At 45.6% G+C, this 22636-nt stretch overlaps 2 protein-coding genes across 5 annotated transcripts in view; both read left to right on the forward strand.

Moving 5' to 3' along the window:
- ZNF512 (zinc finger protein 512) overlaps positions 1-6985 on the forward strand; it is an 89110-nt gene extending 82125 nt beyond the window's left edge. Inside the window, exon 16 of the mRNA XM_030554928.1 lies at positions 6899-6985. The gene's annotated coding sequence lies outside the window, so the exon portion shown is untranslated. The remainder of the gene's footprint in view (positions 1-6898) is intronic.
- Positions 6986-7601: 616 nt separating this feature from the next.
- Positions 7602-12062, forward strand: LOC115647966. 4 transcript variants are annotated; one of them, XM_030554938.1, is made up of 3 exons: positions 7602-8430; positions 9176-9381; positions 9695-12062. In XM_030554938.1, the coding sequence occupies exon 3, from the start codon at positions 9840-9842 to the stop codon at positions 11514-11516; it is 1677 nt and encodes a 558-aa protein (XP_030410798.1). In that variant the 5' UTR covers positions 7602-8430; positions 9176-9381; positions 9695-9839; the 3' UTR covers positions 11517-12062. The 4 variants fall into 4 exon arrangements, with proteins under 4 accessions (XP_030410798.1, XP_030410800.1, XP_030410799.1 ...); XM_030554940.1 differs by having other exon boundaries at positions 7602-8096; XM_030554939.1 differs by lacking the exon at positions 9176-9381.
- Positions 12063-22636: the final 10574 nt, after the last annotated feature.

The raw sequence follows: 22636 nt of genomic DNA on the forward strand, positions 1-22636 counted from the left end.
CCCTCAGTCTCCTCTTTTCTAAGCTGAAGTGTCCTAGCCTCTTTAATCTTTCCTCATATGGAACCCTCTCCAAACCCCTAATCATTTTAGTTGCCCTTTTCTGAACCTTTTCTAGTGCTAGAATATCTTTTTTGAGGAGAGGAACCCACATCTGTACACAGTATTCAAGATGTGGGCATACCATGGATTTATATAAGGGCAATAATATATGCTCAGTCTTATTCTCTATCCCCTTTTTAATGATTCCTAACATCCTGTTTGCTTTTTTGACCACACTAATTGGAATGGCCCTAATTACCATTTACATACCTTTCTAACATGTCTCTAATGGTTGAATCTGGATCATTTATCCTGTAGGATACTTAACCCTTTCCAGCCATGCATCACATTTTGTATAAGATTTGTTGCAATTCTGTAACAGTGGTAACAACAATGGTTTGCATGGTTTAATCCAATAACGTCACACCCCCAACGCGAGATTGGTGTGGAAGGGAGCAATTAGAGCTCCTGGATACACCTTAAGGACCTTCCAATATTGATAGGAGCTGTGTTTATATTGAATTCTTTGAAAGGCCAAATCATTGATGCATGCCTTGGCCCAGGTTCACAACTTAGTCCATACTTTGTGAAACACTTTACTGATTTCAAGGTTCAGTCTATGTGCTAACTTAACATAGACATCAGTGTTCTCCAGAGAGCACTTTGACATTCAGCCATGAAGGCTGTGAGATGTTGTTCCTCAGTTTCCCTTCTTGCACAGCAGTCCAAGCTCGTAATGGTTTTTCTGCTGTGGAAAGTTTTAGGATTGTGTATAGGCATTAGCTGTGAAACTTCAACATTATTAGGCTTTCTAATGCAAAGTATGTTCTTACTGAACCAAACAGCATAATTATAAGGGTTTCTATTACATAGTGTGTTTTTATGTAGCACTTCCACCATGTTTGAGGATGTTTCCCATAAGCCATGCAAATTATACAGTTTTTGGCATCAGCAAAATTATATTAACAGCAAATTTAACACAAGTGTACAATCGCAGTCATTTCTGTTAAGCCTTTGGTTTAGATAGATCATTTTTTAGGTCCGCTTGTTCAATATTCCCTTTGAACCTTTGCAGCTTTTCCTTTACCTCAGGGTTTTCCTTAACATAGGCTTTTAGTTTAACCACATCCTTGGGGTTTTGGTATTTTAGAGATGTGAGGCAACTCTGTAAGGGCACGTTACCTTTCAAGAGTTAACTTGCCTTCCTCCTTTCCCCTTTTCAGAGGGTTGAAATCTGAGATTTCTGGTATACCCTAACCTAACCTTCATTGTAGAACTGCCAAGCTCCCAAGGACACTTGGTATTCCTGTTTTCGTTGACTTCCTAACAAAGATGGTGCACTTCATCCTACATTCTGCTGTTCCTCCTGCATGGGAGATGGCTTAGCACTTCCTGGAAAATGCCTTCTGCGACCATGGCTTAGCCATGGGCGTTATATTGGACCAGGGGCCCCAGTTCATTTCCCAATTCTGGTAGGAATTTCTAAGACTTCTTGGCATTGAGTCCCTCACCTGATCTGCCTGTCACCCACAGACTAATGGACAAACAGAAAGGATCAATCAAATCTTGGGAGTAGTATCGCTACTGCCTTTTTGCGCTATCACCAGGATGACTGGCTTCCCTTGCTGTGCTACCCTGAATTTGCATATAACAATGCAGTCCACACATTGACTCCACAGCCCATTCTTTGCAATCTATAACTTTCACCCCTGCTTCCACCCAGATTTGCCTCTGTCTTCTCCAGTACTGATATTCACAGATTTAGCAGTGAATCAGGAATGCAGTGAATACTTACAATCCACAAAATAAATCTGTAAACACCAAGACCTTTAGGCTGCCCTAATCTGGCTGTAGGGGACAAGGGGTGGCTCTCTTCCCAGAACTCAGCTTGAGCTGCCTGTCCACCAGACTAGACTGACTGTATCTGGGCCCCTTCAAGGTTATAAACTGGTTGAACTGGTGGCTTTCAGGTTACAGCTGTCCAAGTCCTTAAAGATCCACTCCCTCTTTTATATCTCACTTTTAAAGCCCTATGCCAAGAACCCATGCCCAAACAATGACCACTAACAGTCTGTGGACAGGAGGAGTACTTGGTCTACCCAATCCTTGACCCTTAGCAAGTTAAGATAAGGTTCCAGTACCTGGTTGACTGGGAAGGGTACGATCTGGACAAACAGTCTTGGGAACCAGTAGAAACATCCATCTTCAGGACCTATTGAGTAACATCAGAAGTACCCCAAGAAACTGGGTCCTAGATCTAGGAGGTGCCGTTTGGTTAGAAGGGTCAGTGGACCAGCTCTTAAGCCAAGCAGCAGCAGCTCAAACCATTTGACCATGACTGATAGTTCCTGCACCTGCTTGTTCCCAGCCTTGGACCCAGTGCTGCCTCCTGCCTTGCCTCACTCTAGGTAATCCTGTTCTGACCCTGGGCTTCAACTTCTGACTCTGCTGGTGAGCCTTATCTCTGGCACTTGGCCTCTGGCTGCAGAACTACTAATGTGGTATGCAACCTATCATTTAAATCAGCTTCTGTACCAGGTGACTAGAGGGTAGATAATATGTTACCAGCTTTTAAAAAGCTTCCTAGGTGATCCTAGCAATTACAAGCTGGTAATCCTAACTTCAGTGCTGGGAAAACTGGTTGAAACAGTAGTAAAGAATAAAACTATCAGACACAGCGATGAATATGATTTGTTGGGGAATAGTCAACAGCTTTTGTAAAGGGAAATCATACTTCACCAATCTATTAGAATTCTCTGAGGGAGTCAACAAGCACGTGGACAAGGGGGATCCAGTGGATATAGTGTAACTTGGACTTTCAGAAAGTCTTTGACAAGGTCCCTCACCAAAGCTCTTAAGCAAAGTGAGCTGTCATGGGATAAGAGGGAAGGTTCTCTCATGGATCAGTAACTGGTTAAAAGACAGGAAACAAAGGGTAGGAATAACTGGTCAGTTTTCAGAATTGAGACATGTAAATAGTGGCATCCCACAGTGAGCTGTAGTGGGGGCCAGGGCTGTTCAACATATTCATAAATTAGCTTGAAAAATGGGTAAACAGTGAGGTAGCAAAGTTTCTAGATGATACAAAATTACTCAAAAAAATCCAGAGCAGACAATGAGGAGTTACAAAGGTAACAAAACTGGGTGACTGAGCAACAAAATGGCAGATGGGATTGTTTTCCAGTGTGAATTATTTTGCATTTATCAACGTTGAATTTCAACTATACATACGACACCGTGGGGTCTAAATTAGCTGTTACCACTTGGAGTCATTGCGACTAGCTGTCTGAAAACATCTGCTCAGTGTGCAAAAAAGACAAAAAATTAAACAGGATGTTAGTTAAGTGCTGAGGAATGTTGTTGCTGTGGCAATGCTGTCAAGACTGCTAAGCTGTTACAGCAGCTTGGTGCATCTGTTCGTGGAGCTCTGACGTTAGCTTCACAAGGAGAGAGTGCAGCCTACTAATTCAGCAGACTTAAGTGTTACTCATAAAGAGAGACCACAGGATCAGTGTGGTAGCAAAGGCACTCAGCCTGGTTTGTTGTGAACAAAGCCTGGTACTAGCACCCTGGCTCCATGCCTTCAGGTACACTAACGTTGTATATCAATGACAATGGTACCAGCTCAGTGCACCAGGCTGCTGCCCCCTAGGCTGGACAAAGGTGCCCTCCTATGACTTCTTGTATAGGTTGATACATACTGCACTCCAGACATCGCTAGTTATCAAACCTACATCTTGTACCCGCTAGTTTGAACAAAACATCATATACATTATTCTGTCAGCCCATCCTTATCTTATGAGGGGCTTGATGTGTTCCTGTACCATCTCTTCAGAATGTGTTTATGTAGGTACTTGAGAACTTAAGGTGGTTTTGTACCATCCTTTCTGGTCAGAAATGTGCTAACTTAGTTGGCCAATATCTAGTGTGTGGTTATTTTGCCAAGACCAGGACTACTCTGGTTAACGCCCTTTGGTTCACACTGTTAGCTATACATGGGGCTCCAGCAAGGCCTACATTTAGTAACCATTAAGAAAGGGATAGTTAATAGGGCAGAAAATAGCATAATGCTACTATATAAAATGATGGTACACCCACACCTTGAATCCTGCATGCAGTTCTAGTCACCCGCACCTCCAGAACAACATATTACACTTGGAAAAAGTGCAGAGAGAGACAGCAAACATAAGTAGGGGTATGGAGCAGCTTCCATACAAGGAGAAATTAAAAAGACTGGGATTGGTCACTTTAGAAAAGAGATGACTAATGGGAGATGTGATAGAAGTGTATAAAATTATGAATGGTGTGGAGAAAGAGATAAGAAAGTGTTATTTACTCCACATAACAAAAGAGCCAGAGTTCACCTAATGAAATTAATAGGGAGCAAGTTTAAAATGAGAAGGAGGTATGTCATCACACAACTTTTGGAACTCATTGACAGGGGATGTTGTGAAGGCCTAAAGTATAACTGGGTTCAAAAAAGAATTTGATAAGTTTATGGAGGATAGGTCTGTCAGTGGCTTTTGCCAAGATGGGCAGGGATGGAACCCCTATGATCAGGGTATCCCTACTTTCTGACTGCCAACAACTGGGACCGGATGAGAGGGCATGGCTCACTTGATAATTGCCCTGTTCTGTTCATTCCCTCTGATGCCACTGACTGCTGGAAGACAGGATGCTGAGCTAGACAGACCATTGGTCTGACCCAGTGTGGCCGTTCTTATGTTCTTGCCACCAATCAGAACCTTTCTCTGTTGGACAAGCTAATCTCTGGTAAGCTGATTAACATGTGTAAGGTCGCTTCTTGTTTTTAATATGTTTCCTCTGTTGTGCTAATAACTTTTTAGAATAAATGTGCTTGCTTAGAAAGAACTGTGTGGTTGCTTAACTGTAGCAATTGCACTGTTTACCATCCCTGAGCAGAAAAGTAAAACAAGCCTGCTTAGGCATCATGACTTTCTAGGGAGTTCACAGGCTAGGCAGGAAGTTGTGCAGTGTGACAATACTGCTGTCAGGAGATGCATGTCTCCACCTGAAAGGTGATAGCTCAAGAGCCTGGAGTATAGCATAAATGTGCTTGCTGGATCACAGAGAGGAAAAACAGGTGTAGGTGTCCTGAACTGTGATGCACAATATTAGCACTCTTTCAGTCTTCTGGAATTTTCCCAGTATCTAAGATTTATTAAAAATTAACATCAGTGGGGCCAGAGAACTTTCAGCAAACTCTTTTATGACTCTTAGGCACATGTTATCTGGACCTGTTGATTTTAAAAATGTTTATCCCTACCAGATGATATTTAACATCCTCCTTAGTTACTAAAGGACTGGAAAGTACTTCATTATCCTCATGTGATACAAATAAATCATAATGCTTCTTTTTAGATAGAGAACAGACATTCACTGAACGCCTCTGCTTTTTCTGTATTGTTGTTATTAACCATGTTATCTTCATCTAGTAATGGGCCTATATCATTGCTAGGATTTCTTTTGTTCTAATATACTTCTTAAAAAATCCTTCTCAATGGACCCTAGCGTTTCCCACCAGGAATTTTCCCCTGATGTCTTTCATTCCCTTTTCAATTTTCCATACTTTGTAGCTTCTAATGTAGATTGATTTGCTATCTATTTGCCTTATTAATAGAATTTAATTATTGTCACAGAGCCACAGGATCTGTGCTATGCCCCAACTTTTAATCAGTCTCTTGGAGGAATCCCTTCAGTGTGGCAGACCCCCCAAGGGAGACCACTCCTTATACTGGGGGTAAACCATAGCACCTCACGGTCTCCTAGACTGAGCGTCCAGATTCCAGCACTCCTGCTTCTCACCATGAGCTCTTCTCAGCAAGTCCAGCTGGGCTTGACTCCGGGTAATGGCTTGTACAGTCCAGGGCTTAATGGACCTCAGCAAGTATTTGCAGTGACACCCAAGCAGGATTTTCAAAACAGAGCAGGATTTATTAGTCAACTGGAACAGAGCACTGGAAGTCCTTAGCTTACCATAGAGACATAGAATCATAGGATGCAGGATTTGTTGAGTCTAAACCATCCAAAAGTCTGGGGGGGGGGCTTTTTAAACCTCCAGTGAAGGAGCTTCCATGACCTCCCTAGGCGTTTGTTCCATTGTCCTACTGTTCTTACAGTAAGAAAGTTTTTCCTGAGGTTTAATCTAAATGTTATGCTGTAGTTTGAACCCACTGCTTTTGTCCTGCCCTCTGTGGAAAGAACAACTTTTCTCCATCTTCTGCAAGTATTTGAAGGCCACTATCATGTCCTCCCATTAACCATCTCTTTTCCAAACTAAACAAACCCAGTTCCTTCAGCTGCTGCTCATATGGCCTGCATTCCATCCTGTTAATAATCTTTGATGCTCACTTCTGGATCCTTCCCAGTTTCTCTACATCCTTTCTATACATTGGTGACCAAAATTGGACACAGTACTCCAGCTGAGGCCTAACCAGTGCCAAGTGGTACTATCACCTACCGCCACTTGCCTGCTATGCCTCTGTTAATATAAACTACAACTGCATTTGCTTTTTTTGAAGCAGCATCACATTGTTGGCTCATGTTGCGGTTGTGTTCCACCACAACTCACAGGTCCTTCTCAGCAGTGCTGCTGCCAAGTCAGTTGTCCTCCATTCTGTATTTGAGCATTTCTTTTTCCTTCCTTAAGTGTAGTACCTTACATTTGTCTTGGTTGAATTTCATTTTGTGGTGTCTAGCCCTGTTCTCCAATTTATCAAGTTCCCTCTGAATTTTAGTTGTATTCTCCAAAGTATTGGCAACACCTCCCCTTCCTCCCCACTGCCCCAGCATTGTCATCTGCAAATTTGATCAGTATGCTCTCTATTCCTACATCCAGGTCATTAATAAAGATGTTAAACAACACCGGACCCAGAATAGATCCTTGTGGACTCCAACTTGAGACTTCCGTCCAATCCGACATCATTCCATTAACAGTTACTCTTTGCTGTTGTTAACCAATTACGTATCCACTTAATAGTAGTTCTGTTCAGCCCGCATTTCTCCGGCTTACTTATCAGAATATCATGAGGGACTGTGTCAAAAGTCTTTCTGAAGTCCAGGTATATTATATCACTGCATTCCCCCATCCACCAAGCCAGTTACCCTGTCAAAGAAGGAAAGCAGGCTGGGATGGTATGATTTGTTCTTAGTAAATCCGTGGGAGCTGTGGGGGCGGTACTTGCAGAGATGGGCAGCATGCAGAGCCCCGTGCACACACCCCAGGAGCTGCAGGGATGCGTTGGTCCCTGCCAGGAGCAGCATAGGGCTGGGGTAGGCAGGGAGCCTGCCTGAGTGGAAGCTATGCTGTACTGTCAACCGGGAGCTGCCTGAGGTAAGTGCTGCCCAGAGGGAGGCTGAACCCCCAGCCCGGAGCCCCCTCCCTGAGCCAGCACCCCATACCTGCTCCTGCACCCCAACACTCAGCCCCCTTCTGCACCCAAAGTCTCTCTCAGAGCTTGCATCACCACATGCCCTCCTGCCCCCAACCCCCCTGCCCCAGGCTCAGCCCAGAGCCCCCTCCCACACTGCAAACCCCTCAGCCTGAGCCCAGAGCCCACACCCCCTCCTGAACCCCAAACCCCTATTGCAGCCCAGTGAAAGTGAGTGAGGGTGAAGGGGCGAGCCCGGAGAGGGGCGGGGGATGGAATGGGCGGGGCTTTGGGAAGGGGCGGGGCCTCAGGGAAGGGACAGCGTAGATCTTGGGTTGCCCTTAAATTCAAAAAGTGATCTTGGGTGTAAAAAGATTGGCGACTATTCTTTCAGAGCAACTTGCACATAGATTAAAAATAGCAATAACAAGAGCTCCTTGTTCCCTCTAGCCTACAGAAACAATAGCTTGATTTGTTTACAGGCCTTTGTGGTTTGCATGTGTAAGAGTCATAATACATTGCTAAGGGGAGGGTTAATTCAGCCATCTGAACTGTGCATTTAATGCTGGCGATGGGGAGGGCCCCCCCCCCAGGTCTTTTCTCTCTTACAGGAGCAAGTCACACAGTCTATGTCTGGCTCCTGGAATAGCTCTAGCTTCCGAGCTTGTGAGTATCATCATGCTGCTTAGAGGTGACTGTTCCAGTGTAATGTGCCCGTCATGCTAGGGCCTAGTCACAGAGGGAGAGGTGCTTTCTGAGCAGCATCTGCTCCAGTCTGGTTAGAGTACAAGAAAATAGACTCAGGCTACCACCAGGGAAGTTCCAGCCCAGCACAGATGTGATGCAGTGATGACCTCACAGTGGTGGTGGTTAGCATCAGAGCACTCAGAACTTCTTGGGAGTAAAGCTCCCATAGTCTCACAGGACAGTGCTGCTGGGCAGCAGGACACTCCAGGAAACTACCGGGTCCTAGCTGAGGAGGCGTATCCCGAGCTTCAGGGTAAGGGAGATTTGCTATGCTGCGGTGCGGTGTTGGGTGGGAACAATCTGCACTGATGGGTGAAGACATCCTAAACCCAGTGCTCCCTTTGCTTCCCTTCCCCTCCCCTATAAAGTCTATTGAACCACAAGAGTCTCCTCTCTTTTGGTCTTCCCTCCTTCAGCCCCAAGCCTCTGCAGAGCTTGGGGATGGGGAAGGTGTTTGTTCCCTGTTTACCTGCAGCCTGGATAAGGATTTATGAGTCTCCACTCTTCATATTCCATTTCAACAGAGAAATACAAAAGCATCTGGCAAAAGCTTCCCCCTGCTTTTGAAATAGCACTGAGATTGTTCTCAGGGGTCCCAGGATTGCGGATCACCTTGTTACCCCCTGCCTCTAGTGAGGGAGAGTCTTCCCTGTGGTATCTGGATGTCAGCTCCTTGACACCCCCACCCATGAACCTCTAAAGCACTCCCCTCTGGGCTATACCAGCACTTCCTTCACCTTGCAGGTTTACAAGAGGTACACCCGAGTCCCCTTGAAGTATTCCTCTGTGATAGCCAGGCCCTGACACTGGCTACTCCCAGAAATGCCAGATTGTCTCATCCCAAAGCAGCAGCATACCCAGTTTTACCTTAAAAACACCACTCATGTAAACTGCACTTGTAAGCACATAAAAAAAGCACTCCTCAGTGAATGGATGCAGTGTCTTTTTCTCCACTCTGTGATATACCTAATGAGTCTTCTGTCTTTATCCACACACAGGGCACTCGCATGTCGGCTATTAATGTTCCGTTTTACCTCCATGTGGTTTTGATTGCTAGCAGTTGTCTTCAATGGTTTTCCTTTGACTGCTCTGGGATGAGGCAAGGATAGGGAACTGAACAATATATTACATAATCAGCTAGCCATGGCGCAGTGACAACTCCCTCCTGCTTGAATGGGTCCTCATCAAGACACGTGATTCCCTGGTGACTACCTTTTACTCCAAGACCATAAGGGCATGATTTTCAATATAGTTACATTATTCCTTAAACATTACCCATATACACCTCTCACAGTCATAAGTATTGATAAGTTACAAGCTTTCAGCAGAGAACTCACCAACTGTCCTTCAAGGATAAGTCCCATGAAAACCATGTATAATGTGTAGTACGTTTCTCAGATCTGAGCCAGGAGTTGCTTGTAAAGAACAGTGAACTCTTTTGCCAGTTGGCATCAGTGGTGTCTGTGTCACAATCATCCATGCATTTTCCTATACACTATCATCTTTGCAATTAACAGGCCAGGAATTGGAACGTGAGTCCTCAGCAGCTTTCATGCTGCAGCCTCAGAACCTTGGATCAAGAGAGAAACGAGGCCAAAAGCTACCACCTCCAAAGACAAAGAATCACCAGCTGCAGGCTTGCACCAGGAGCAGTGGTGAGTCATGGAGTCGTCTTGTCCCTTCCCACCTCCTCTGAGCAGAGGCAGTGGTGCTATTGTGGAATCTTCTCTGCTTCATCCTTTGCTGCTCATCAAGGATGTGAAAGAGCAGCTAAACACGCACATCAGAAAAAAGAGACTCCAGCTCCTGTGGGGCTTGCCATATATAATCCTGAACTCCCTGGCAGCATCCATCCCATCCATCCCAGAGTTCCTGGAATGCACAGCGCTGCTGGAGTCTAAAGACTACCAGCGGCCACTCTTCAGGGCAGAAAGGCGTAAGCACCTTGAGCGACACCTGAGAGAGAAAATGGTGCATTGCAAATGGGGCCTTCCCAAGAGAATCCAGAAGTCTTTGAAATGGTTTATTCCTCCTGAGGCAGCCAAACAGGAGCCCATGCTTGATGAGAAGGTTTCTATATCTACCTCTACACATACAGGACTTTGTGAAGCTTCATGTGGGAGCTCAGAGGCCTGTACTTGCAGGATCTGTCTGACAGCACAGAGATCTGAAGGCAGTGGACAAACCACAGTGACACTAGGCACTACATCTGAGACCACTCTAGCTGGAAGCATGAGAAATCTTCAGAGATGTCAGACCCGAACATGTCCACAGAATAAAACAGGAGAGGAGTCTCTGCTGCTGGAATGGTCTATGAATTTCAACCCAGATACAACTGAGCTGCCAGTGATTGGGGAGAAGAAAAAGCACCTGGTGTTCCAGGGAGGGAAGGAGAATTGTGACCTTTCAGAAGACACTGAGGGCTCCAGGGACACATTTTTGCTGGGTACAAGTCCACCAAGCACACAACCAGCTCTCCTCAATGGGGCTCAGAGTGAAATTGGAACTAGCTTCATGAACACATGGTTCAGAAATAACAAAGGACAATGTAACCAGAACCTGGAGCTCGGGACGAAGCTTGAGATGAAATGGGGTGTCTCCTACATGTTCCAGGAATCCTTTCCTGCCATGAGACCTCCCCCTGCCCAACTCACTTACTGGGAGAGAAAGCCCAGCTCAGGAGCAGAAAAAAGCCCTGTAAGCAGGATCAGTGGGTCTCAAAAATTACCCCATAGGTGCCAATGGGGATTTTACCAGGGACTCTTAAGGGCCATCAATCCTCCAGAACAGTCACAATCACAGCTGCTTTCACAGGGCAGAGAGGAGGATCCAAAATCTAACTTTGTCCAGGAAGGACAGAAATTTCTTGGAATAGCTGGCTCTTGTAGGTCAGTAATTATGCACAGAACTGAGCATGATGCAGCTGAGCCCTCTAGGGCCCTGTTACTGCCAGGGCAGTTAGCCTCACTGGAAGGTGAGAATCAAGAGACTAGGCCAATGGTGGCTCTTACAGAGCTCTCTCTGGAATCCCAGTTCCAACCCAGCCCAGCTGGAGTTCCCTGGGCTCTCAATGGAGACATGCTGAGGAATAAAAATCTTCAGATTAAATTGGGTTTGCAGAGTCCCTCCCAAGTGCCGATGACCCTCAGCACCAACCCTGCAGCCTCCCTGCATATCCCAGGAGCTGAGGGTGAAGAAAATCTTGTTACAGATGACACAAAAAAATACTTTGAATTCCATCTGAGAGAAAAATTGCTGCATCAGAAATGGGGACTCCCTAAGAGACTGCAGGAATCCATGACCCTGTTTCTACTGCTAGAAGCAACAATAAATGAATAATGCCTTTCTTCCCCAAGGAAGACTGGGATGTGCTGTTCTGGGTCTCCTTACTCTCCTTCCAGGACAGAATTCTACAGTACTTATCACCTCCTCTAAATTTCTGTTACCATTAAATATAACTCTGGATATTCATCTATCTAAATGTCCAATCCCTTTTTGAATCTTACATTCCCGGCCCCAGTTGTTACCTACACAAAATTCTCTGTTACTCACACACTCAAGGAGAACCCACATTTACCCTGTTCCGAGGGCTCAGGCGTAACCCTGTCAATTTTCTGCAGGTTCGCAGGACCATTTACCAGTGACAGAGCCTTACACAGTAATATCCTTATCCTATTTATTAACAATCACCCAGCCAAGAACGCACCCGCTACACATACAATGCTCACCAGTCCCAATAAGACAGATGAACTTTTCTTGGGGGCCAGTCAGGATCAGGTCATCTGGGAGATTCCACTTTCTACATGGTGTCATTGGCAGAGTGTTGAGTTCCGGCAGCCCTGATGGGACGGTGTCCTGGAGTTGGTTCCCAAAGAACTTCCTTTTGGATCCTAATTTATATAGTGAAACTTGAGTCCTGCTTAGCTCTACCTTAACCAATCATTTTACTAACCAATCCTAACACATTGTAACAAAATTCTCTAGCCAATTATACCCCACCACCTTAATTTACACCTAGCAAAATTAATTATGTATCCGACAGAAACAAGGCAGAGATCATACATCAGACAAACAATTGGGAAGTGGGGTCCATAATGACAGAACATAAAGAAGTGAGGATTTCACAACCACAGCTATTGAGAAGTGATTTCTTGCCAGAGAGAATCCTAGCAAACTACATTTTCTTTCACCATCTTAAGAGCTGTTTCTTTATCTGGTGATAGTGGGTGCTGTTAGACCAGGATCTCCTGCTCAACAGCCTGATATTACATTTTCAATGTCATTTAGATGGGATGTGATTTCCTGCTTCTTAGCTCATGGCTGCTGCTCTTCTAATATGGCTGCAGACAAAAGCTTAGGCTTTAGGCCTTATAATATGACCACAGGAAAAGGCCTCATCCTTACACAATGACTTCCTGTTGTCAGAGATCTCTCTTATCCCAGACAGCTCAGGTTTCATTGTCCGACCGCAAAGAGACAGGCAACGACCAGCAAGAATCCCACTATCAAGTTCTTTATTGTAGCATGCCATACAACAGAGAACTGCCCATCTCACTCCATACAGAACCAGCCCCCCCTTCACAAATTCAAACTGCTTTTTATTAGCTATTCTGTCGCGTCATCACTGTACCTTCCCAGCATTTGTTCCCAGCATATAAAACAAAGAAAAGACAGTTACTCACCTTTGCAACTGTTGTTCTTCGAGATGTGTTGCTCATATCCATTCCAGTTAGGTGTGCGTGCGCCGCGTGCACGTTCGTCGGAAGATCTTTACCCTAGCAACACTCGGTGGGCCGGCAGGGCGCACCCTGGAGTCACGCCGCTATGGTGCCGGATATATACCCCTGCCAACCCATCCGCCCCTCAGTTCCTTCTTGCCAGCTACTCTGACAGTGAGGAAGGAGGGTGGGTTTGAAATGAATATGAGCAACACATCTCGAAGAAGAACAGTTACAAAGGTGAGTAACCGTCTTTTCTTCTTCGAGTGATTGCTCATATCCATTCCAGTTAGGTGAATCCCAAGCCTTACCTAGGCAGTGGTCCTATATAAGGACCCCCTATTAGGGGTCCTATATAAGGAGCCAGGCACTCAGGCAGCGGCACAGTCAGCTGCAGCGGCACAGGAGGCGGTGAACAGAGCGGCTAACAGGGGAGTTTCAGTGGGAGTTTCCAGGGGGAGGTTACAGGGGAGACCAAGGCAGAGGAACCAGGAAGGCAGACCAGAGAAGAGGCAGGGGTCTGCGAGCAGCCCAACCCTTGTTGGTGGCCTGCGGTGCGGTGTGAGGCGTGGATTGCCAGGCACAGAGTTGGAGCGCTACGATGGAGGTGGAGGTAGCAGGTGCAGACACACTGAGGATGACCGGATGCGGTAGCTGCGGCATGTACATGGTCCTAGAGGGGGCACCTGAAAGGAGTTTCATCTGCATAAAGTGCCGCCTGATAGAGCTGCTGGAGGAAAAGGTAAGGGGACTGGAGATGCAAGTGGAAACTCTGGCTGAGTTTAGAAGGGGATTTGAGCAGTTGATGGAACACAGACATGATGAGGCACAGGGGACAAGCTCAGACAAGTGGACAGAAGCAGGACCGAAGGACTCTGAGGAGGGGCTGCTGGGTGAGGAAAGTGGACGGTGGAAGCATGTGACTAGGAGAACCAGGCAGAGGAAAAGACGGGCCAGTGATGGAGAAATAGAACTCAGGAACAGGTTTGCTGAGTTGGGAAATGAAGATGGAGCACAGCGGGCTGCTGAAGGACAAAGGGCGAGGAAGAAGAGGCGAGCAGCTAGTCCTGCAGAAGGAGGGGAGGCGTCGATGGAGGCGACACCAAGTGTGAGCCCTAGGAGGACTGTAAGGGCCAATACAAATCGAAAGGAATTGCGACCACCTGCTGTGGGGGATAGACCGCAGAATCGCACTGTCGCCAGGAAAAGGCAAGTCTACGTGATTGGAGACTCTTTACTGAGAAGAGTAGATAGGCCTGTAACTAGACCTGATCAGGAGAACAGAAGGGTGTGCTGTCTGCCAGGGGCTAAGATACAGGATGTGGACCTGAGGCTGAATACGATCTTAGCGGGAGCGGGAAAGAATCCGTTGATTATCCATGTGGGAACGAATGATACGGCTAGTTACTCGCTGGACTGTATCAAGGAGGACTATGCCAGACTGGGGAAGAGGCTCAAAGACATCGAGGCTCAGGTGATCTTCAGTGGGATTTGCCGGTTCCTAGAGCGGGGCGACGAAGGAGTGACAAGATTATGGCGATCAACAGATGGCTTAGGGAGTGGTGTTATAAGGAGGGCTTTGGGATGTATGGTCACTGGGAAGCGTTTACGGATAGACGACTGTTCGCTCAGGATGGACTTCATCTAAGCAAGGAGGGAAATAGAATTCTAGGATGGAGGCTCGCCGACCTCATCAAGAGAGCTTTAAACTAGGAAGTTGGGGGAGATGGTTGGGAGATGCTCGGGAGATCTCCACGCCAGAATGTAACCTGGAGAGGAAAGTAAACAAAGTGAGAGGGGATACCCTTGTGGTCCCAAGATTTGATCCAAGGAGGAATAGTGGAGAAACCAGAGTAACGGGTGATGCTGGTGGTAAAAGGTCTCTGCACGACGGGGGAAAGAATGTCACTGACGCCAAACGCCGAAAATTAAAAGGTCTGTACACTAATGCGAGGAGTCTAGGTAACAAGATGGAGGAACTGGAGTTACTGGTGCAGGAAGTGAAACCGGATATTATAGGGATAACTGAAACCTGGTGGAATAGTACTCATGACTGGAGCACGGGTATTGAAGGCTATGTGCTGTTTAGAAAAGACAGGAAGAAAGGCAAAGGTGGTGGAGTAGCCTTGTACATCAATGATGACATTAACTGTAGCGAAATAAGAAGCGATGGAATGGATAAGACAGAGTCTGTCTGGGCGAAAATCACATTGGGTAAAAAAGCAACTAGAGCTTCCCCTGAGATAGTGCTTGGCGTGTGCTACAGACCGCCGGGATCTGATTGGGATATGGATAGAGACCTCTTTAATGTCTTTAATGAAGTAAACACAAAGGGGAAATGTGTGATTATGGGGGACTTCAACTTCCCGGATATAGACTGGAGGACGAGTACTTGCAAGAATAATAGGGGTCAGATTTTTCTGGATGTGATAGCGGATGGATTTCTTCATCAAGTAGTTGAAGTACCTACGAGAGGAGATGCCATTTTAGATTTGGTGTTGGTGAGCAGTGAGGACCTCGTAGAAGAAATGGTGGTAGGGGACAACCTTGGTTCGAGTGATCATGAGCTGATTCAGTTCAAACTAGACAGAAGGATAAACAAATGTAGATCTTGGATTAGGGTTTTTGACTTCTCGAGGGCTAATTTTAAAGAGTTAAGGAAATTAGTTAGGGAAGTGGATTGGACGGAGGAATTAGTGGATTTGAATGCGGAGGAGGCCTGGAATTACTTTAAGTCGCAGCTGCGGAGACTGTCGGAAGCCTGCATCCCGAGAAAGGGGAAAAAAAACCATGGGCAGGAGTTGTAGGCCAAACTGGATGAGCAAACAACTCAGAGAGGGGATTAGACAAAAGCAGAAAGCTTACAGGGAGTGGAAGAAAGGCAGGATCAGTAAGGAAAGCTACCTTGGTGAGGTCAGAACATGTAGGGATAAAGTGAGGAAGGCTAAAAGCCGCATTGAACTGGACCTTGCAAAGGGAATCAAAACCAATAGTAAAAGGTTCTACAGCCACATAAATAAGAAGAAAACAAAGAAAGAAGAAGTGGGGCCGCTATACACTGAGGATGGAATGGAGATTAAGGATAACCTAGGCATGGCCCAACATCTAAACAAGTACTTTGCTTCAGTTTTTAATAAGACTAGTGAGGAACCTTGCGATGATAGAGGGATGATAAACGGGAATGTGGATATGGAAGTGGATATTACCGCAACTGAGGTAGAGGCCGTACTTGAACAGCTCGATGGGACGAAGTCGGAGGGCCCGGACAATCTCCATCCGAGGATATTAAAGGAACTGGCTCGTGAAATTGCGAGCCCGTTAGCGAAAATTTTTAAGCAATCGGTAAACTCGGGGGTTGTGCCGTATGATTGGAGGATTGCTAATGTAGTTCCTATTTTTAAGAAAGGGAATAAAAGTGATCCGGGTAATTATAGGCCTGTTAGCTTGACGTCTGTAGTATGCAAGGTCTTAGAAAAAATTTTAAGGGAGAAAGTAGTCAAGGACATAGAGGTCAATGGTAATTGGGACGAATTGCAACACGGATTTACTAAAGGTAGATCATGTCAAACCAATCTGATCTCCTTCTTTGAGAAGATGACGGATTACTTAGATAAAGGAAATGAGGTAGATATAATTTACCTAGATTTCAGTAAGGCGTTCGACACGGTTCCGCATGGGGAACTGTTAGTCAAATTGGAGAAGATGGGAATGAATATGAAAGTTGTAAGTTGGATAAGGAACTGGTTAAAGGGGAGACTCCAGAGGGTCGTATTGAAAGGTGAATTGTCAGGCTGGAAGGAGGTCACTAGTGGAGTCCCTCAAGGATCGGTTTTGGGACCGATCTTATTTAACCTTTTTATTACTGACCTTGACACAAAGAGCGGGAATGTGCTAATAAAGTTTGCGGATGACACGAAGCTGGGGGGTATTGCTAACACGGAGAAGGACAGGGATACTATTCAGGAAGATCTGAACCACCTTGTAAACTGGAGTAATAGAAATAGGATGAAATACAATAGTGAAAAGTGCAAGGTTATGCATTTAGGAATTAATAATAAGAATTTTGGATATACGTTGGGGGCGCATCAGTTGGAAGCGACGGAGGAGGAGAAGGACCTTGGGGTACTGGTTGATAGCAGGATGACTATGAGTCGCCAATGTGATACGGCTGTTAAAAAAGCAAATGCGATTTTGGGATGCATCAGGCGGGGTATTTCCTGCAAGGATAAGGAGGTGTTAGTACCGTTATACAAGGCGTTGGTGAGACCCCATCTGGAATACTGTGGGCAGTTCTGATGTCCCATGTTCAAGAAGGATGAATTCAAACTGGAACAGGTTCAGAGACGGGCTACAAGGATGATCCGAGGAATGGAAAAACTGCCTTATGAAAGGAGACTCAAAGAGCTTGGCTTGTTTAGCCTGGCCAAAAGAAGGCTGCGGGGGGATATGCTTGCTCTATATAAATATATCAGGGGGGTTAACGTTAGGGAGGGAGAGGAATTATTTAAGTTTAGTACTAATGTAGGCACGAGGACGAATGGGTATAAACTGGATATTAGGAAGTTTAGACTTGAAATTAGACGAAGGTTTCTAACCATTAGGGGAGTGAAGTTCTGGAACAGCCTTCCGAGGCAAGTAGTGGGGGGCAAAAGACTTTCCTGGCTTTAAGACAAAGCTTGATAAGTATATGGAGGGGATGTTATGATAGGATTGTTAATTTGGGCAATTGATCTTGGATTACCACCAGATAGGTCTGCTCAATGGTCTGCGGGGAGATGTTGGATGGCATGGGAACTGAGTTACTGCAGAGAATTCCTTCTTGGGTGCTGGCTGGTGACTCTTGCCCACATGCTCAGGGTTTAGCTGATCGCCATATTTGGGGTCGGGAAGGAATTTTCCTCCAGGGCGGATTGGAAGGGGCCCTGGAGGTTTTTCGCCTTCCCCTGCAGCGTGGGGCACGGGTCGCTTTCTGGTGGTTTCTCTGCAGCTTGAGGTCTTCAAACCAATTTTGAAGATTTCAATAACTCGATCCTGGGATAGGGGTTGTTATAAAATTGAATGGGTGGGGTTCTGTGGCCTGCCTTGTGCAGGAGGTCAGACTAGATGATCAGATTGGTCCCTTCTGACCTATGAGTCTATGAGTCTATGAGTGGGGTCGGAGTGAGACGTTGCGGAATGTAAGACCGCGGAGCCAAAGGCGGCATCGTCTCTGGACTGCTGGACCAGTGCATAGTGTGATGCAAAGGTGTGGATGGAAGACCAGGTAGCCGCGCAACATATTTCCTGGATGGGAACATGGGCCAGGAAAGCGGCAGATGAGGCTTGAGCCCACGTAGAATGGGCGGAGAGATGGCCAGTCGGAACGTGAGCCAAGTCATAGCATGTCCGGATACAGGATGTCACCCAAGATGAAATTTGTTGGGAAGAGACTTGCATGCCCTTCATGCGCTCTGCGACAGCTACAAAGAGCTGAGGCGAGCGTCGGAAGGGTTTGGTCCTCTCGATATAAAAGGCAAGAGCCCTGCGGACATCCAAGGTATGCAGCTGTTGTTCCCGACGTGATGAGTGCGGCTTCGGGAAAAAGACTGGTAGAAAGATGTCTTGATTAACGTGGAAGGCAGAGACCACCTTAGCGAGGAATGCTGGGTGCGGTCGCAGCTGTACCTTGTCCTTGTGGAATACCGTATATGGGGGATCCGCAGTCAAAGCTCGGAGTTCCGAGACTCGTCTAGCCGAGGTGATAGCGACGATGAAGGCTGTCTTCCAGGAAAGGTACAGCAGCGAGCATGTGGCTAAAGGCTCAAAAGGGGGACCTATAAGCCTAGCCAACACCAGGTTTAGATCCCAGGTAGGGGTCGGGCGCTTGACCTGAGAGTACAGCCGCTCCAAACCTTTGAGGAATCTGGAAACGATGGGGTGAGAAAAGATTGAACTGCCAGTTTCCCCAGGGTGGAAGGTGGAAATAGCTGCAAGATGCACCCTTATAGAAGAGATCGCCAGGCCCTGCTCCTTGAGGGACCATAAATAGTCCAAGATAATGGGGACTGATACACCTTCGGGGATAGAGTTACGCTGAGCGCACCAGTGGGAGAAGCGCTTCCACTTGGCGAGATACGTCATCCGCGTGGAAGGTTTTCTGCTTCCCAGCAGCACCTGTTGTACTGAGGTGGAACAACGCAACTCAGATTCGCTCAACCAGACAGCAGCCATGCTGTCAGATGAAGGGACTGCAGGTCCGGGTCGGGGCAAAACTAGGAGGCAAGATCAAACCAGTATCTTAGATGCCTATATACAAATGCGAGAAGTATGGTTAATAAGCAGGAAAAACTGGAAGTGCTAATAAATAAATACAACTATGACATTGTTGGCATCACTGAAACTTGGTGGGATAATACACATGATTGGAATGTTGGTGTGGATGGGTATAGCTTGCTCAGGAATGATGGACAGGGGGAAAAGGGAGGAGGTGTTGCCTTATATATTAAACATGTACACACTTGGACTGAGGTGGAGATGGACATAGGAGATGGAAGTGTTGAGAGTCTCTGGGTTAGGATAAAAGGGGTAAAAAACAAGGGTGATGTCGTGCTAGGAGTCTACTACAGGCCACCTAACCAGGTGGAAGAGGTGAATGAGGCTTTTTTTAAACTAACAAAATCATCCAAAGCCCAAGATTTGATGGTGATGGGGGACTTCAACTATCCAGATATATGTTGGGAAAATAACACCGCGGGGCACAGACTATCCACTAAGTTCCTGGACTGCATTGCAGACAACTTTTTATTTCAGAAGGTTGAAAAAGCTACTAGGGGGGAAGCTGTTTTAGACTTGATTTTAACAAATAGGGAGTAACTTGTTGAGAATTTGAAAGTAGAAGGAAGCTTGGCTGAAAGTGATCATGAAATCATAGAGTTTGCAATTCTAAGGAAGGGTAGAAGGGAGTACAGGAAAATAGAGACAATGGATTTCAGGAAGGCGGATTTTGGTAAGCTCAGAGAGCTGATAGGTAAGATCCCATGGAATAAAGACTGAGAGGAAAAACAACTGAGGAGAGTTGGCAGTTTTTCAAAGGGACACTATTAAGGGCCCAAAAGCAAGCTATTCCGATGGGTAGGAAAGATAGAAAATGTGGCAAAAGACCACCTTGGCTTAACCACGAGATTTTGCATGACCTACAAAATAAAAAGGAGTCATATAAAAAATGGAAACTAGGTCAGATTACAAAGGATGAATATAGGCAAATAACACAGGAATGCAGGGGCAAGATTAGAAAGGCAAAGGCACAAAATGAGCTCAAACTGGCTATGGGAATAAAGGGAAACAAGATGACTTTTTATCAATACATTAGAAGCAAGAGGAAGACCAAGGACTGGGTAGGCCCACTGCTCAGTGAGGAGGGAGAAACAGTAACAGGAAACTTGGAAATGGCAGAGATGCTTAATGACTTCTTTGTTTTGGTCTTCACTGAGAAGTCTGAAGGAATGTCTAACATAGTGAATGCTTATGGGAAGGGGGTAGGTTTAGAAGATAAAATAAAAAAAGAGCAAGTTAAAAATCACTTAGAAAAGTTAGATGCCTGCAAGTCACCAGGGCCTGATGAAATGCATCCTAGAATATTCAAGGAGTTAATAGAGGAGGTATCTGAGCCTCTAGCTTTTATCTTTGGAAAGTCATGGGAGACGGGAGAGATTCCGGAAGACTGGAAAAGGGCAAATATAGTGCCCATCTATAAAAAGGGAAATAAAAACAACCCAGGAAACTACAGACCAGTTAGTTTAACTTCTGTGCCAGGGAAGATAATGGAGCAAGTAATTAAAGAAATCATCTGCAAACACTTGGAAGATGGTAAGGTGATAGGGAATAGCCAGCATGGATTTGTAAAGAACAAATCGTGTCAAACCAATCTGATAGCTTTCTTTGATAGGATAACAAGCCTTGTGGATAAGGGAGAAGCTGTGGATGTGGTATACCTAGACTTTAGTAAGGCATTTGATACGGTCTCGCATGATATCCTTATCGATAAACTAGGCAAATACAATTTAGATGGGTCTACTATAAGGTGGGTGCATAACTGGCTGGATAACCATACTCAGAGAGTAGTTATTAATGGTTCCCAATTCTGCTGGAAAGATATAACAAGTGGGGTTCCGCAGGGGTCTGTTTTGGGACCGGCTCTGTTCAATATCTTCAACAACAACTTAGATGTTGGCATAGAAAGTACGCTTATTAAGTTTGCAGATGATACCAAACTGGGAGGGATTGAAACTGTGTCATGGTATAACCCCCACTCTGAACCTTAGCATCCAAAAGATGGGGTACCAGCATGAATCCCCCTAAGCTTAATTACCAGCTTAGATCGTGTAGTGCTGCCACCAAGCAGGACTTGCAGTGCCTGGTACACTCTGGTCCCCCCAAAACCTTCCCAGAGGACCCCAAGACCCAGACCCCCTGGATCTTACACAAGGAAAGTAAACCCTTTCCCCCACCGTTGCCTCTCCCAGGCTTTCCCTCCCTGGGTTACCCTGGAAGATCACTGTGATTCAAACTCCTTGAATCTTAAAACAAAGGGAAATGCACCTTCCCCCCTCCTCTTTTCCCCTCCCCAAGAGGTAATACAGATTCAAGCTTCGTGAATCTAAAACAGGAATTCCACCTTTCCCCCTCCCTTCTCTCTCCCTGTCTCCCACCAATTCCCTGGTGAGTACAGACTCAATTCCCTTGAGCCTCAACAAGGGGAAAAAAATCAATCAGGTCTTAAAAAAGAAAAGTTTTTAATAAAAGAAAGAAAAAAGTAAAAGTTGTCTCTGTAATTAAGATGGTAAAGGTTACAGGGTCTTTCAGCTTATAGACACTAGAGAGAAGCCTTCCCCCCAGCACAAATACAAATTAAAATCCTTCCAGCAAAATACACATTTGCAAATAAAACAATCAAAAAGACCAAACCGCCCTTCTACTTGTACTTACTATGTGAACAGAAAATTAGAGAGCCTGTAGGTATGTCTGGTCACTCTCAGAACCCAGAGAGAACAACCAACGAATAAACAACACAAAACAAAGACTTCCCTCCACTGAGATTTGAAAGTATCTTGTCTTCTGATTGGTCCTCCGGTCAGGTGGTCCAGGTTGACTGCTTGTAACCCTTTACAGGTAAAAGAAACATTAACCCTTAACTGTCTGTTTATGACAAACTGCTTTGGAGGACAGGGTCAGAATTCAAAATGATCTGGACAAATTGGAGAAATGGTCTGAGGTAAACAGGATGAAGTTCAATAAAGACAAATGCAAAGTGCTCCACTTAGGAAGGAGCAATCAGTTTCACACATACAGAATGGGAAGAGACTGTTAGGAAGGAGTATGGCAGAAAGAGATCTAAGGGTCATAGTGGACCACAAGCTAAATATGAGTCAACAGTGTGATACTGTTGCAAAAAAAGCAAATTTGATTCTGGGATGCATTAACAGGTGTGTTGTAAACAAGACACGAGAAGTCATTCTTCCACTCTACTCTGCGCTGGTTAGGCCTCAACTGGAGTATTGTGTCCAGTTCTAGGCACCGCATTTCAAGAAAGATGTGGAGAAATTGGAGAGGATCCAGAGAAGAGCAACAAGAATGATTAAAGGTCTTGAGAACATGACCTATGAAGGAAGGCTGAAAGAATTGGGTTTATTTAGTTTGGAAAAGAGAAGACTGAGAGGGGACATGATAGCAGTTTTCAGGTATTTAAAAGGGTGTCATCAGGAG

Source organism: Gopherus evgoodei, chromosome 3 (assembly GCF_007399415.2).
Source record: "Gopherus evgoodei ecotype Sinaloan lineage chromosome 3, rGopEvg1_v1.p, whole genome shotgun sequence".
In the NCBI taxonomy this organism is placed as follows: Eukaryota; Metazoa; Chordata; order Testudines; family Testudinidae; genus Gopherus; species Gopherus evgoodei.